The sequence below is a fragment of the Mirounga angustirostris genome, unplaced genomic scaffold (assembly GCF_029215605.1).
Source record: "Mirounga angustirostris isolate CCGP_5_RB_7025 unplaced genomic scaffold, mMirAng1.0.hap1 SCAF_6, whole genome shotgun sequence".
Lineage (NCBI taxonomy): Eukaryota > Metazoa > Chordata > Mammalia > Carnivora > Phocidae > Mirounga > Mirounga angustirostris.
The window spans coordinates 30,418,168-30,430,345 of NW_026991714.1; the positions used below are offsets into that span (position 1 = coordinate 30,418,168).

Sequence of the window (12,178 nt, forward strand, 5' to 3'; positions counted from 1 at the left end):
TTACTCTGAAAGAAATGGGAAGCTTTTGGAGGGTTTGGTTTGGGGTGATGTGGTCACACAAATGCAGTAGAACCTCACAGGGAGGAAGAACAGCAGCTGGACCATCTTTGTGGAGGAGATCAGTTTCCAGCAGAGATCCTGGTTTATTTATTCATACCACAAATGCTTACCAAGCCACTGTTAGTTTATCAGCCACTAGGTATGAGGACTCAGGATAGAGAAGTAAGGGACAGTTCATACCGATGGGAAGGAATCAGTAGAGTAGATGGTTAAAGTTATTAGGAGAGAGCATGCGGTTAACTGATGGCAGAAGTTTGGGAGGAAGGTGGAGTAGGTGATCTCCTGTGCTTAATTGGAGGCACATTCTCTCACTGCAGACCCAGAGGTTTTAAGGTGAGATGTTGGGGCAGTGCCTGTTTGATGGCATTATTTTCTCTGGGAAGCAGGAGACCAGGTCTCTGCTGAGAGTGCAGGAGGAAGTTGAATGCTCTGATAATTTATTCATGTGCTCAGTGATTGGAAAGTGTCTGAACATGAATCTTTGTTGTGGCCAGTTCTGTTGGTGCCGTCTGTCTAAAACTGAAGGGAATTAAAAACCAAGATCTGTGGTCTTTATAATAATGTCTGTGATAAAAACTAGGGGCTGAATAACAAAGCCTTATTGGACAGATGGAGAGACAGATAAATAAGCAGACTTAGATTTCCCAACAAGCCCTGGCTGCTGTGGCATTTGATATGGGGTATGTCTTTAATATACCTAAGAATTCTGTATGACAGTGTTTTATTTTATTATCCCACTTTCTATGTGACAACTCTGAGGACCAGAAGAGTAAGTAAACTTCTACACTTCACCACAGCAGAGCTAGAATTTGAAACCAGGTTTGTTTGACTCCCGAGCCCATTTAATTGTCATTTAATTATATGCCCAGAAAACATGATCCAGAGTAGCAAATCTTAAATAGGAGAGAAGCATAAACTATTATAAGGAAGGAGCCCAGAGGAAAGCGATAAACAACACTCAGGAGTAGGAATACAAGCTCTGTGGGAAAAGCAGTGGGGAGCTTACCAGGGAAGGTAAATGCCTGCAGGAAAGGAAAAGCAGTGAAGGGGTAGCTCATAATAATTTTCAAACACGTGGACCTTTCTCCTTACGGAGAGAATCAAAATGTCATTCCATAAACATCCATAATCAGAATAGAGCAACATGCCATCACTTAACGGTATGTACTAGCTACCACGGGAGTTAACTAGCCCAGTTCCTTTTGACTATCTGGTTAGGGAGACCTCCCATATGGTAGTGTAATGCTATGGAAGAACCCATTACAGAGTGCTATAGGAATGCAGAAGAGAAACACCCAAACTAGACAAGGGTGGGGGTGGATATTGGGAGATCCCGGGAAGGTGAGGGAACAGGGCACATGTGGAGAACTGCTGGCGCTATTAAATAAGGCTGAAGAGTAAGATTCAAGCAAAGAGTGGCGAATGTGCCAGAGGTAGGCAGGGACCAAGTTCACAGGACATTTTTACATCTTGTTGTAAGACTGTGAGCACCTTAGGAGCCAGAACCGAATCCTGTTCACCGTTGCCCAGCATAATGTTTGAAACCTGGTTGACTCTATAAACATGCTGATAAAGAAATTATGTTTTATTCTGAAGGCAAAAGAGATATTGCAGGATAAAGTACAGAGGAGTGGCATGATTAGATTTGTGTTTTAAAAGGCTTGAGGGATTCCAGGTGGCTGAGGTAGAGGCAGGATGATGTCCTTTCTTTCCATAAGCCCATTCTGGTTCAATCTCTAGTTGAGCCTTTTCTCCTTTACTCATAGTTAAGAGTGCTTCATCCCATCCTCTGATAACTTTGCCTATTCCAACCTTAAAACTTAAAGGCTTGGCATTTTTCTTCTCCTTTGAACTCGTTTGAATATTAGTATCAAAAACAGTCCCATCCTGTAGTGTTCCTATATACCAGCAGTGAACAACATCTCCCTTTTTGGGAAAGTTGGTTTTATCTCCTTTTTTAAGAACAGATTTTATATATTTTGGTGGACCCTCATCCAGAGTCTCTTCAGACTTGGTTTCTTTGGATTTATCTTCATTAAGCTTCACATTTTTCACCTGCTCAGACACTTTACTTATACTTTCACTTGGCATGTGGTAGGGGTGAGGACCTCAGGCTCAGGAACAGGTCAGTGCTGGGAGCAGTGAGAGGTCAAATTCGGGAAAGTCCTGCTGATGGGGATCTTGCAATGCCAAAATGAGCAGTTTGGACTAAAATCAGGTAGGGAAATTAAGAGCCATTATAGGGCAATAGATTGAAAACAGTGTCTTAAAAAGCTTGATTAGACAATGAATTGTAGGGCAAAGCCTACAGGTTGAGTGTTCAGTTTGGGGGCCTCATGGAGGTAATTATCTACTGGAAGGCAGAAGTTCAAATAAGGGTCTTGAGGGCAGGAATAAGGAGGGTGAGATAAATTTTGAAAAGAAATTAACACTTGGTGGTTATATTTATATTTTCATTTATTCATAATTATTCAGCTTATTCATTAGTATGTCGTATCGTTCTACAAAGAACTTAAGTGACCTATAAACAAGAGAAAATAAGTTAAAATAAGGTTTTGATCCTGAGGAACAGTTACCATTGTGCTGTACAGAAATTTACATGTGAATAACAAGGAGAGATAAATTTAATTTGTGCATAATGATAATAATGTAAAAAACAATGGAAAATATTTATTACAGAAGTACAACATGCCAGTCATTCTTCTATTCTTAACTTATATAATTTCTATCTCAGCCCTGTGATATAGGCTCTATTATTAGTCCCGTTTTGCAGCTGAGGAAACTGAGTCTTGGAGGTTATATAAGTTGCCTAAGGTCACAGGGCTATAAATGATAAGACTTGGATTCAAACTAAGCTGGATGAGTCTGAAGTCACACTTTGAATCAGTGTGTGATACTTTTCTCCCCCTTTCCTATGATTCTTAGTTGATAGCTAGGCATCCAAGAGATGAGATGCCCCTAGAAGAGGTATATGGAACTAGAACTTGGCTGAAGGGCTCGGACAAGATTGTTTTCCTTCAGGAGTCAGCAGTATGGTAGTGGTACTCGATGTTAAAAGTGTGGACTGTACTTTCAAGTAAATGGGAGAAACACATCAATGGAGACTGGATCTGAAAATATTTAAAACATTGACATTTTAGAGGGTGCAGGAAGTTTCTTCATTTTAGGGTAGATGTTGATTTTTTTTTTCTTTCTGGGAGAGGTCACGTTTTTTTTTGACACTGAATATGTTTTTATTGAGCCTTTTAGTTTACAACATGAGGTAAAAGGAAAGTCATTTCTCTTTAACCAATATTTTACACAGCTGTAGTAAAATATTTCAAACTTTGTGGAATTATAATGGATTACATATATTAAAAGTTGGGGATTGGTAAACAATATCAGAGTTCTTGAATTTTCCAGTTGACTCTTCCAATAGTAACCAGCTCTAATTAGTTACATAAGTTTCTTCAAGGTCATGTTTTATTGTTGCTTATGTCTTTATATCCGAAGCATTGCTATTTCAGTCAATAACCACTAACTCCACTTCAAAAATGAGTTTTGCATTTGGTGGAATTTTGGCATCAGGCTGTCCTTTCTTTCCATAAGCCCATTCTGGTTCAATCTCTAGTTGAGCCTTTTCTCCTTTACTCATAGTTAAGAGTGCTTCATCCCATCCTCTGATAACTTTGCCTATTCCAACCTTAAAACTTAAAGGCTTGGCATTTTTCTTCTCCTTTGAACTCGTTTGAATATTAGTATCAAAAACAGTCCCATCCTGTAGTGTTCCTATATACCAGCAGTGAACAACATCTCCCTTTTTGGGAAAGTTGGTTTTATCTCCTTTTTTAAGAACAGATTTTATATATTTTGGTGGACCCTCATCCAGAGTCTCTTCAGACTTGGTTTCTTTGGATTTATCTTCATTAAGCTTCACATTTTTCACCTGCTCAGACACTTTACTTATACTTTCAGTACCCTTGAAACGCTTACTTTCAAAAAGATTGTTGTAGGCTGTAACCAAATGGTCCTTGTTAGCTGTCTTGGCCACATTTTTAATGTTTCCTAATAACTTATGTTCTGCAAGAAATGAATCTGAACCGTGGTCCTGTAGAAACTTGATGATGTCCTTCTTGGGTAGCTGCTCTCTGTGCAGCTGCTCCATGGTCCAGGCCCGCTGTGGTATGGCCGCCCTCTTCCCCGCGGCCTCTGCTTTACTGAGCCTGCCCGCCTTGGTTCAGCATCGCCCCGCCTGGAGGAGGTCACTTTGGGGTGTTGTTTTAGTCAAATGGCTATAAGTTAAGTACATAGTGTTTTGGAATGCTTCCTACAGACCTGATTTACTGAGTCCTCTCTGCTTGGTGACATATATTGGGTTGTTTAGCAGGGATAGTCTTCTTAAAAATGGACTTAAATTTCCATATCTCTGAAAATTGCAGTTTGGGAAGAGGTGCACATGTATTGGGGTGTGTGTGTGTGTGTGTGTGTGTGTGTGTGTTCTGAACAGGAGTCCACAGGAAATCAAGCTTACAGACAAACTAGAAAGGCTGGAAAGGTGAAGCATATATCTTCTCCTTACTTGGGTAGCAAGAGGCTGGAAAAGCAGTGCTGGATTCTTCTGGATGATTTGCTTGTGCTCCCAGTATCCTGTAATTTTGAATAAGCTATATTGAACTTTGGGATGGACTGCTGGCCTTTGTGATTGCATTCTCAGGACAATGGGAATATCTAAACAGATGACTTGTTTCTCGGTCTCAACTCTAACCTTGCAAAAGCCATTTAACTTTTTCTCTGAACCTACAATGATATAAATAATCATATTTATCTCATAGGGTCCAACATATGTAAAGTTATTAACTCTGTGTCCTGGCACAGAATAGGCACTCCGCAAGTGCTAGACTTTGACTACTGCTACTGATAATAATAATCATACCTGATGTAGAGGGAGTACTTATAATAAGCAGTCAATATACTAAATACTTCTTGTGCATTCTCATTCAATCTCCATAAAACCCTATGATATAGATAATATTATACCCTCAGTTTAGTTATGAAGAACCTGAGGCATAGGGAGTTGTAGTGACTTCCCCATAGTCACAATTAATAGGTGGTAGATCTGAGATTCAAACCCATGCTATCTGATACTGCAGCCTAATCAATTCTGTTATCCTATACTGATCATCTTCCAATAGGAAAGAGGCCTTGGCGTGGGATAGGAAATCAATTTTTTTCCCATCTGGGTTCTAAGAGATTTGGTTCCAGATTCTAAGCTGGAGCTTTCCCATTGTTAGATGCTGAGCTATGTGAAAGCCTCCTAAGTGCTAGGTTTGGAACAGTGGGCCCTAAGACTAGTATTGTCTTAGAGCCAATTTCATCGTTATTCTTTATGTCGTCTGAACTTCTGGAGGAGTAGGTTAAACATCTCAGCGTGCCTTAGCTTTACTTGGGAGAATGATACAAGTATGAGCCAAGTAACATCAGCCTGAAGTAGCCAGTTACGAGATAGTGAGGAAGGGTCTGCAGGACTCTGTGACCATAATTGTTTAGACCATCAAAGTAAGAGCCATTATGGACTTGTGGAACATATTCAACAGTGATGTAGCAAAAATTCCTAGAAATTATGTGAGAAGGGGAAAGTAGGATTGGATTTCCTGCCATTAGTGGGACAGGGTCTGAAGCATTATTTGGGATTATTTTTTAGACCTTTACAATGGTGTGCTACAATATTACAACTCTAAAGGCAACATTTACATTGGACTTGTTTTTCAGAGGCAACCAATATTTAGACTGTAATGTGAGCAGTGCCCTCTAGGATTGTGTAATGCAGCCACTATGTTTAAAGAAAAATATTACTCTCTGAAAATTAGAGAGGCTAGAGACCCTTGAATTGCATAAAAATCAATGTCACCATTATTTAGTACCTACTAGGGACTAGGCATTTTACATTTATTTTATTGCTAATCCTTATCACGGTGCTGCTAGTTAGCCATTATCATCCCTATTTTACTGAAACAGAAATTGAGACTTAAAGAGGTTAAGTGACCTTCTCAGGGTCACATAGTTAAAGAGTGGTGAAGATGAAATTTAAAACCAGGTCATCTCATTCCAGAGTCTGGCCTTTTTTGATCATACTAACCTGCCAGGACTGAGTGCTAAGCAAAGGAAGAATTGATATAGAAAATCAGAGTTTGATAGGAAGTAGGAGAGGCAGACCAGTTGAGGGCAATGGAAGCTGTGGGAATTTCAGGATGGAAGTGGTATGAGATGCAGCAGAAAGTCCAATAGCACAAAATAAAGGCAGAACAACAGACTAGGATGGCACGAGTTTGTCACCTTCAGTATTATGGAAGCCACATTTACCTATTAGAAATGATGGAACATTCAGAAAATAGTGGCAACATCTAAAAAACCTTCTGTTTAGGAGATTAGAAATTAAATAAATAAACTGACAAAACAAAACAAAACAAAACAAAAAAACACCCAGAATGGTAAGTATATAAATCAGAATAAGCCATTTTAAGGCACAGTAACAAACAATCTTCAGACTTGAATGAATTAACACAAGTTTTTACTCACTACATGTGCCTTGGCTGATGTTCTTTTCCATGTCTCCTTACTTTGGGTTCCAAGTCAATGGAACATCCACTATCTCAAGTATTGACTGTATCAGCAGATAGAAACAATGTCAATTGTTTGGCAACCTCGCATTGACAATTATGTATTTTGGCTTAGAAGTGACATAGTCCCTTTTACTCACAACTCTGCCCAGATCTAGTCATATAGCTCCACTTAATCACAAAACTCCCATTAGAAGACACAAACCACACAGAGACAGGCAGATGGTAGGTACTAAGACTTCCCATAGCATGGGACCTGAAAGGGGTGATCATGTCCAGGATTTTCTTTTCCCATGGCAAGTTATATATATATATATATATATATATATATATATATATATATATATATATATATATATATATATATATATATATATATATATATATATATATATATATATATATATATTTATACTTGAAGGAAAAAGAGAAAGAAAGAGCCAGTTGATTGAAAACGGGAAAGACTGTAAATATAAAAAAGCATGTAGAAGTGACAGAGCAAAGCTTTAGAGAGGTGGAAAGGAACATGATAAAGAGAACAGAAAAAGGAACAGCTTGAGAATGGACAGGTCCTCTGAGAGTCTGATGATTTTGAGAGTGAGACATATAGACAGAAATGCTAGAGTAAAGAGAGAGGGAAAGCCTGAAACATTTACTGTGAGAAATAGACTAGAATGGCCCAGTTACGCCTCATAAATCCAGTCAGGACCATACTGAACAAATGAAGCTGAAAGCTGAACCCAAAAGGACAAAGGAAATTATAAGTCTAGATGGCATCTGAAATAGTGTTTTACTGCTTTTTTTTTTGCTTAGGAAAGAAGTGGCATTTTGAAGTTACGTGGTTTCCTTCATGTATGGAAAACAATAACAACAATCCTACAGCTTATGATACTGCTCTCCATGTGTATAAATGTTGAAGAGAAAAAGAACAATTCATGAGTAAGAGAATTTTCCTCAAGGGCCACTCTCATGTTCACTAGACCATCTCTTAGTATGAGACTGGACAAGCAAGCAATCCATATCTTGGTTTATCTAGATAGAACGAGAATTTTGATTCATATTTCTAGGGAAATGAATTCTATTCCAAATCTGAGGAGAACATTCCCATAGAATAATCAATGCCTGGGAACACATATTGTTTTTCCAGTGTTAGAGAGAGCACAAATATCATTTGCTATATATATATATTTTTTCAAGACTCTTATTTCCAAGTAGCAGAAAATCCAGTTCAATCTGACTTAAGCAAACAAGATATGTATTATGCCTTATACTTAAAAAAAAAAAAAAAAAATCCTGGGGATAGAATTAGGCTCCAGCAGCATCTAGGGCTTCCTTTTTTTTCTCTTCTCCCTCTCTCTCTGCCTCCCTCTCTGTCTCTCTGTGTCTGTCTTTGTCTCTCTCTTCCTCTTTCTTACTCCATCTCTGCGATCTTCTTTCTACTGTACTAGCTTTCTTCCTAAATAAGCTCCCTTACATGGTAACCAGATGTCCACCAGCATCTCATGTTTACATTCTACAAGCTTTAAGTCTAAAGGAAAAGAAAGACATTTTTTCCTAAATAGTTCCAACAAAAATTCCATAGTTGTGTTCTGCTGGCTCTGATTGGTTGGCTTGGGACATGTGATCATCCTGAATGACTCCTATGATGGAGCCCCTTAGGCAGATCTAGATCACATATCCCCCCTTCAATTAGGGACTGGTAGAAGGCAGGGATATCATCCCCAAGAAAAACAGAGCATCAGTTGCAGCTGAGGAGGCAACAGATGCTATTTAGGCAAAAACAATGTTTACTTACATTGAAAAAATTTTAACTATAATTTCAGTACTTTCATACATTCTCTAAAGTTTTGGACTCACAGAGATAATGTCCCTAGTTAAAGAGAATAACATTGTCCATAGCCTTACAGACTCATCTACGTTTCTTTATGTGGCACTCTGAGTAAGAACTGTATTGAAAACAAGCAGAAAGTGGAAAAAAAAAAAAAAAAAGATAACCTAACAAGCTAAAGTCAGAATATTTTCAATGATGGCTAACTAGAATTATTCTATAATTACTCCACCACAGCCCTGAAAGTGAGTCACCAAGAAATGAATATTTATAAGCTTTCTGACCTCAAAAAATTCAAAATCTTAAAGGAGGTCACCTAAGGAGACTGTGGAAAACTTCCATGCAACTTATTGGCAGATGATTTTAGTTCTTATTTCAAAAAGCTTGGTATGAAATGCATGCCATCTGGTTACTGGGAAAATTCTAGTGTGTATTAATTGCTTGTGTGAGAGACATTCCTTCCATTTAGTTGTAAATGATTGCACCTGCAAAGGGAAAAAAAAAAAAAAAGAACATGTCTTATCACTTGCTCCTGGGGCTGGAAGATTTGATGACACAATACTGCTATTTCATCCACTTTTAAAATCTGTGTCTGATCAGTACAGCTGTTCTCCCACAACTATTTTGAATATGCTGCGTTGTATACCAGAACACAGGATTGCCGGGGAAAATTTCAAATAGCACTAAATGTGAAGACTGCAGTGGTTCCTTTCCATTTCTTGAAGGCATTTCTAACTATTTCAAGATAAAAATGCAGGTATTTCCGATTTTGATTTTAACCCTATCAAAGAGTATATTTCAGGAAAACAGGTTTTAGGCAATTCTATACTTTCCAGGATTGACTCACCTGAGATAGTTGGCAAATCTCTGCCTAAAATGAAGCAGATTTCTACCTAAAAGCACAAATGGAAATCTCCATGGAAGGATCCTTCATCCCTTTCTCTGTGAGACCGTAGAAATAATCTATGCATCTAGCCTTAAACTGGGAGACTTACAGAATTTAAAAGTTGAAAACCGTGTTACAAAAAACCTTGTAATAGTATAGTTTATTTTGTGGATCCAACCTTTATTTCATCTGTGGTGCACTATTGCATTACCCTCAGTATTGCAAAGCCAGTAGAGACAAAGGAGTTTTCCTTGTTGGTACAGAGGAAAGATGATGGAATTTAGAGTTTAGGTAGAGTTTATGCATATCCTAGCTCTGCACTTATTAGCAGTGTGATCTTTGGGAAATTACTTGCATTCTGTGGACTTTAGTTCCTAAAAAGAGGATTAAATACAATTTTCCTAGGGCAGGTGAGAAGTTTTCATGAAATATTATACGTGAAAGTGCTTGGTACATACTTAGAACTAAATACATATTAATCTAATGTCCCTTCCTCAACTCAAGCATTATAGAAGTGCTCCATTATTACCAGTCTTCCCAAGTTAATCTCATCCTACCTGCCAAATTTACAGCATGCACAAATTATTTTCTGCTAAATAAATATTATTTACAGATTCAGACTTGCAAGCTCCTCATGAAAGTATGTAAGAAGGGGGATTTCTTCTTCATTTGTGAACATCAGGCATTGAGAAGAATAAATAGATGTAAGTATTGGCAGAATCCTAACCAGTGGATCTGATTTTATTCCTCCAACATGTGTAAAACCTTTCCAGGGGGTGTATTTAGTATGTCATTTTGCTGAATGATAGCTTTGATTTCTACTACCAGAGGTGATCTCTTTTTATCAAATAGAGCAATTCAGCTCTTGATATACCCACATCACAGAAAATATGGGAGTTGAAGTCCCATATTTAATCAAGTGGTGACAAACATACTTATTCAGTACCACCAAGACAAGGAGAATACCATATTCTGACTTCAGAGAATAGGAATGCAACTATCAATTATGGCAGCTGAGTAGTAATTTGGACCACAGCACTGCAATGGGAAACTCAGCTTGCAGTATACCTGGTGAAGCCTTTAAATCAAGAAATGTGATGTGGAAGTCAAAACCGAGTGGTAAAAATCTTTAAAGATCTGTAGCAACTTATTAACAGACACAACATGGTATGTAAAGTACAACAAAATAGAGACTAGGGATAATGGTTCTTGACTATTACCCATCTTTGAAGAGTGTTGTAAGATTGAATTATCATAAAATTGATTGTCATATATTGAATTGAATGCATGCTTGTTTTCTGGTTTTCAATGCCTTTTTTTTTTTTCAGAAAAAAATTAAACAGGTACATTATTAGAAAAAAGAAAAGCAGAACCTTATTGTCATATGGGAGGTGTTAAAGATGAAAATGTTAACATCTTATTCACTTCTATCCCAGATTTTCAAGGATATCAATTTGCTTCCTAAACATTTAATTTTGCTGTGCCAGATTCTAAATGGTGTGAATTTGTGTTTTCAAGCATTTAGCTTCCCTTAACACCACTTTAACAGCTGATATTTGTCATTAATAATATATATCTTTTAAATCAATGTTTTACCATCATATTAAAAATTGTGTTTTTAAAGAACTTATGCTCCCTTGGCTAGAATTAGTTAATTCACACGAATGATGTTTTGATTAAGAGAATTTCTTTTTCATTGGATTCATGGAGTTTTTAGAAAATTTGTTTAATAGTTCAATATTGAAGTTACATTTTATTAATTGGAGCCGGGATTTGATTTCCTGCATGTTGAATGTTGTAGCTACTGGAAATATTACTTAAATAATTGTTGGTTTATTGCACAGGTTGGTTAAGGTCAAGGAGACCAAATCCCAGCTTATATTTCAGAGATGATGGAACATATCTGTTTTGATCAGGGAGTTACCATGTGCATAAAGATGTCCTCTCTCTGGGATCATACCACTTTGCTATTTTAAGATCTTTAATATTTTATGCATTATGCATTTGTCAGACAGGAAGATGCTTTCCCCTACTAAAAAGACATTTTTTATTGAGGAAGTTGTAGTCAGAAATAAGAGCTTATGTTCCAGCTAGTAAGAGTTAACCAAAACTATAAATATATAAGGCCTAATTATACAAGTATAATAACTTAAACATTATTATAGACCATGAATTAGTTTTTTATCTTGATTTTTATCTTTATATTGTATTTTGTCTTAAAAGCCAATGATTTTAAAATTAAATATATTTAAAATAATTCTTTTTTTTTTAAAGATTTTATTTATTTGAGAGAGAGAGAATGAGAGACAGAGAGCACGAGAGGGAAGAGGGTCAGAGGGAGAAGCAGACCCCCCGCTGAGCAGGGAGCCCGATGCGGGACTCGATCCCGAGACTCCAGGATCATGACCTGAGCCGAAGGCAGTCGCTTAACCAACTGAGCCACCAGGCGCCCCTAAAATAATTCTTTAAAGTAAAAAATATGTATCTATATTAAACATTTAAAGTTGCCTTTAATTCTTTAGCTCTGTGTTTGCACAATTCTTTAATCCTGTGCTGCATAGAAGTATAGTTCCAATTTCTCACTTGACCACAAGGTGAGGATTCAGGTCAGGGAATTGGGTAGAAAGATTAGTTATGACAAAGAGAAAGGGGATGGAAAAAGAAGAGCTGAACTTTGTCTCTTGCACCATTTCCCTGCTTGCATCCTTAGGGCTCATGTCTTGCATCACTTCCTCCTTAGATTAAAATCCTTGGAACAGAATAGGTTTTGTAATCTAGCCTATTGAATTAGCCCTATTTCATTCTCTG

At 37.5% G+C, this 12,178-nt stretch overlaps 1 protein-coding gene across 1 annotated transcript; it reads right to left on the bottom strand.

The window, feature by feature from the left end:
• Positions 1-3,284: 3,284 nt before the first annotated feature.
• On the bottom strand, positions 3,285-4,226 carry LOC129045744 (peptidyl-prolyl cis-trans isomerase FKBP3-like). Its single transcript, XM_054506764.2, has one exon. It carries the CDS (start codon positions 4,202-4,204, stop codon positions 3,563-3,565), a length of 642 nt encoding a protein of 213 aa, XP_054362739.2. The 5' UTR covers positions 4,205-4,226; the 3' UTR covers positions 3,285-3,562.
• Positions 4,227-12,178: the final 7,952 nt, after the last annotated feature.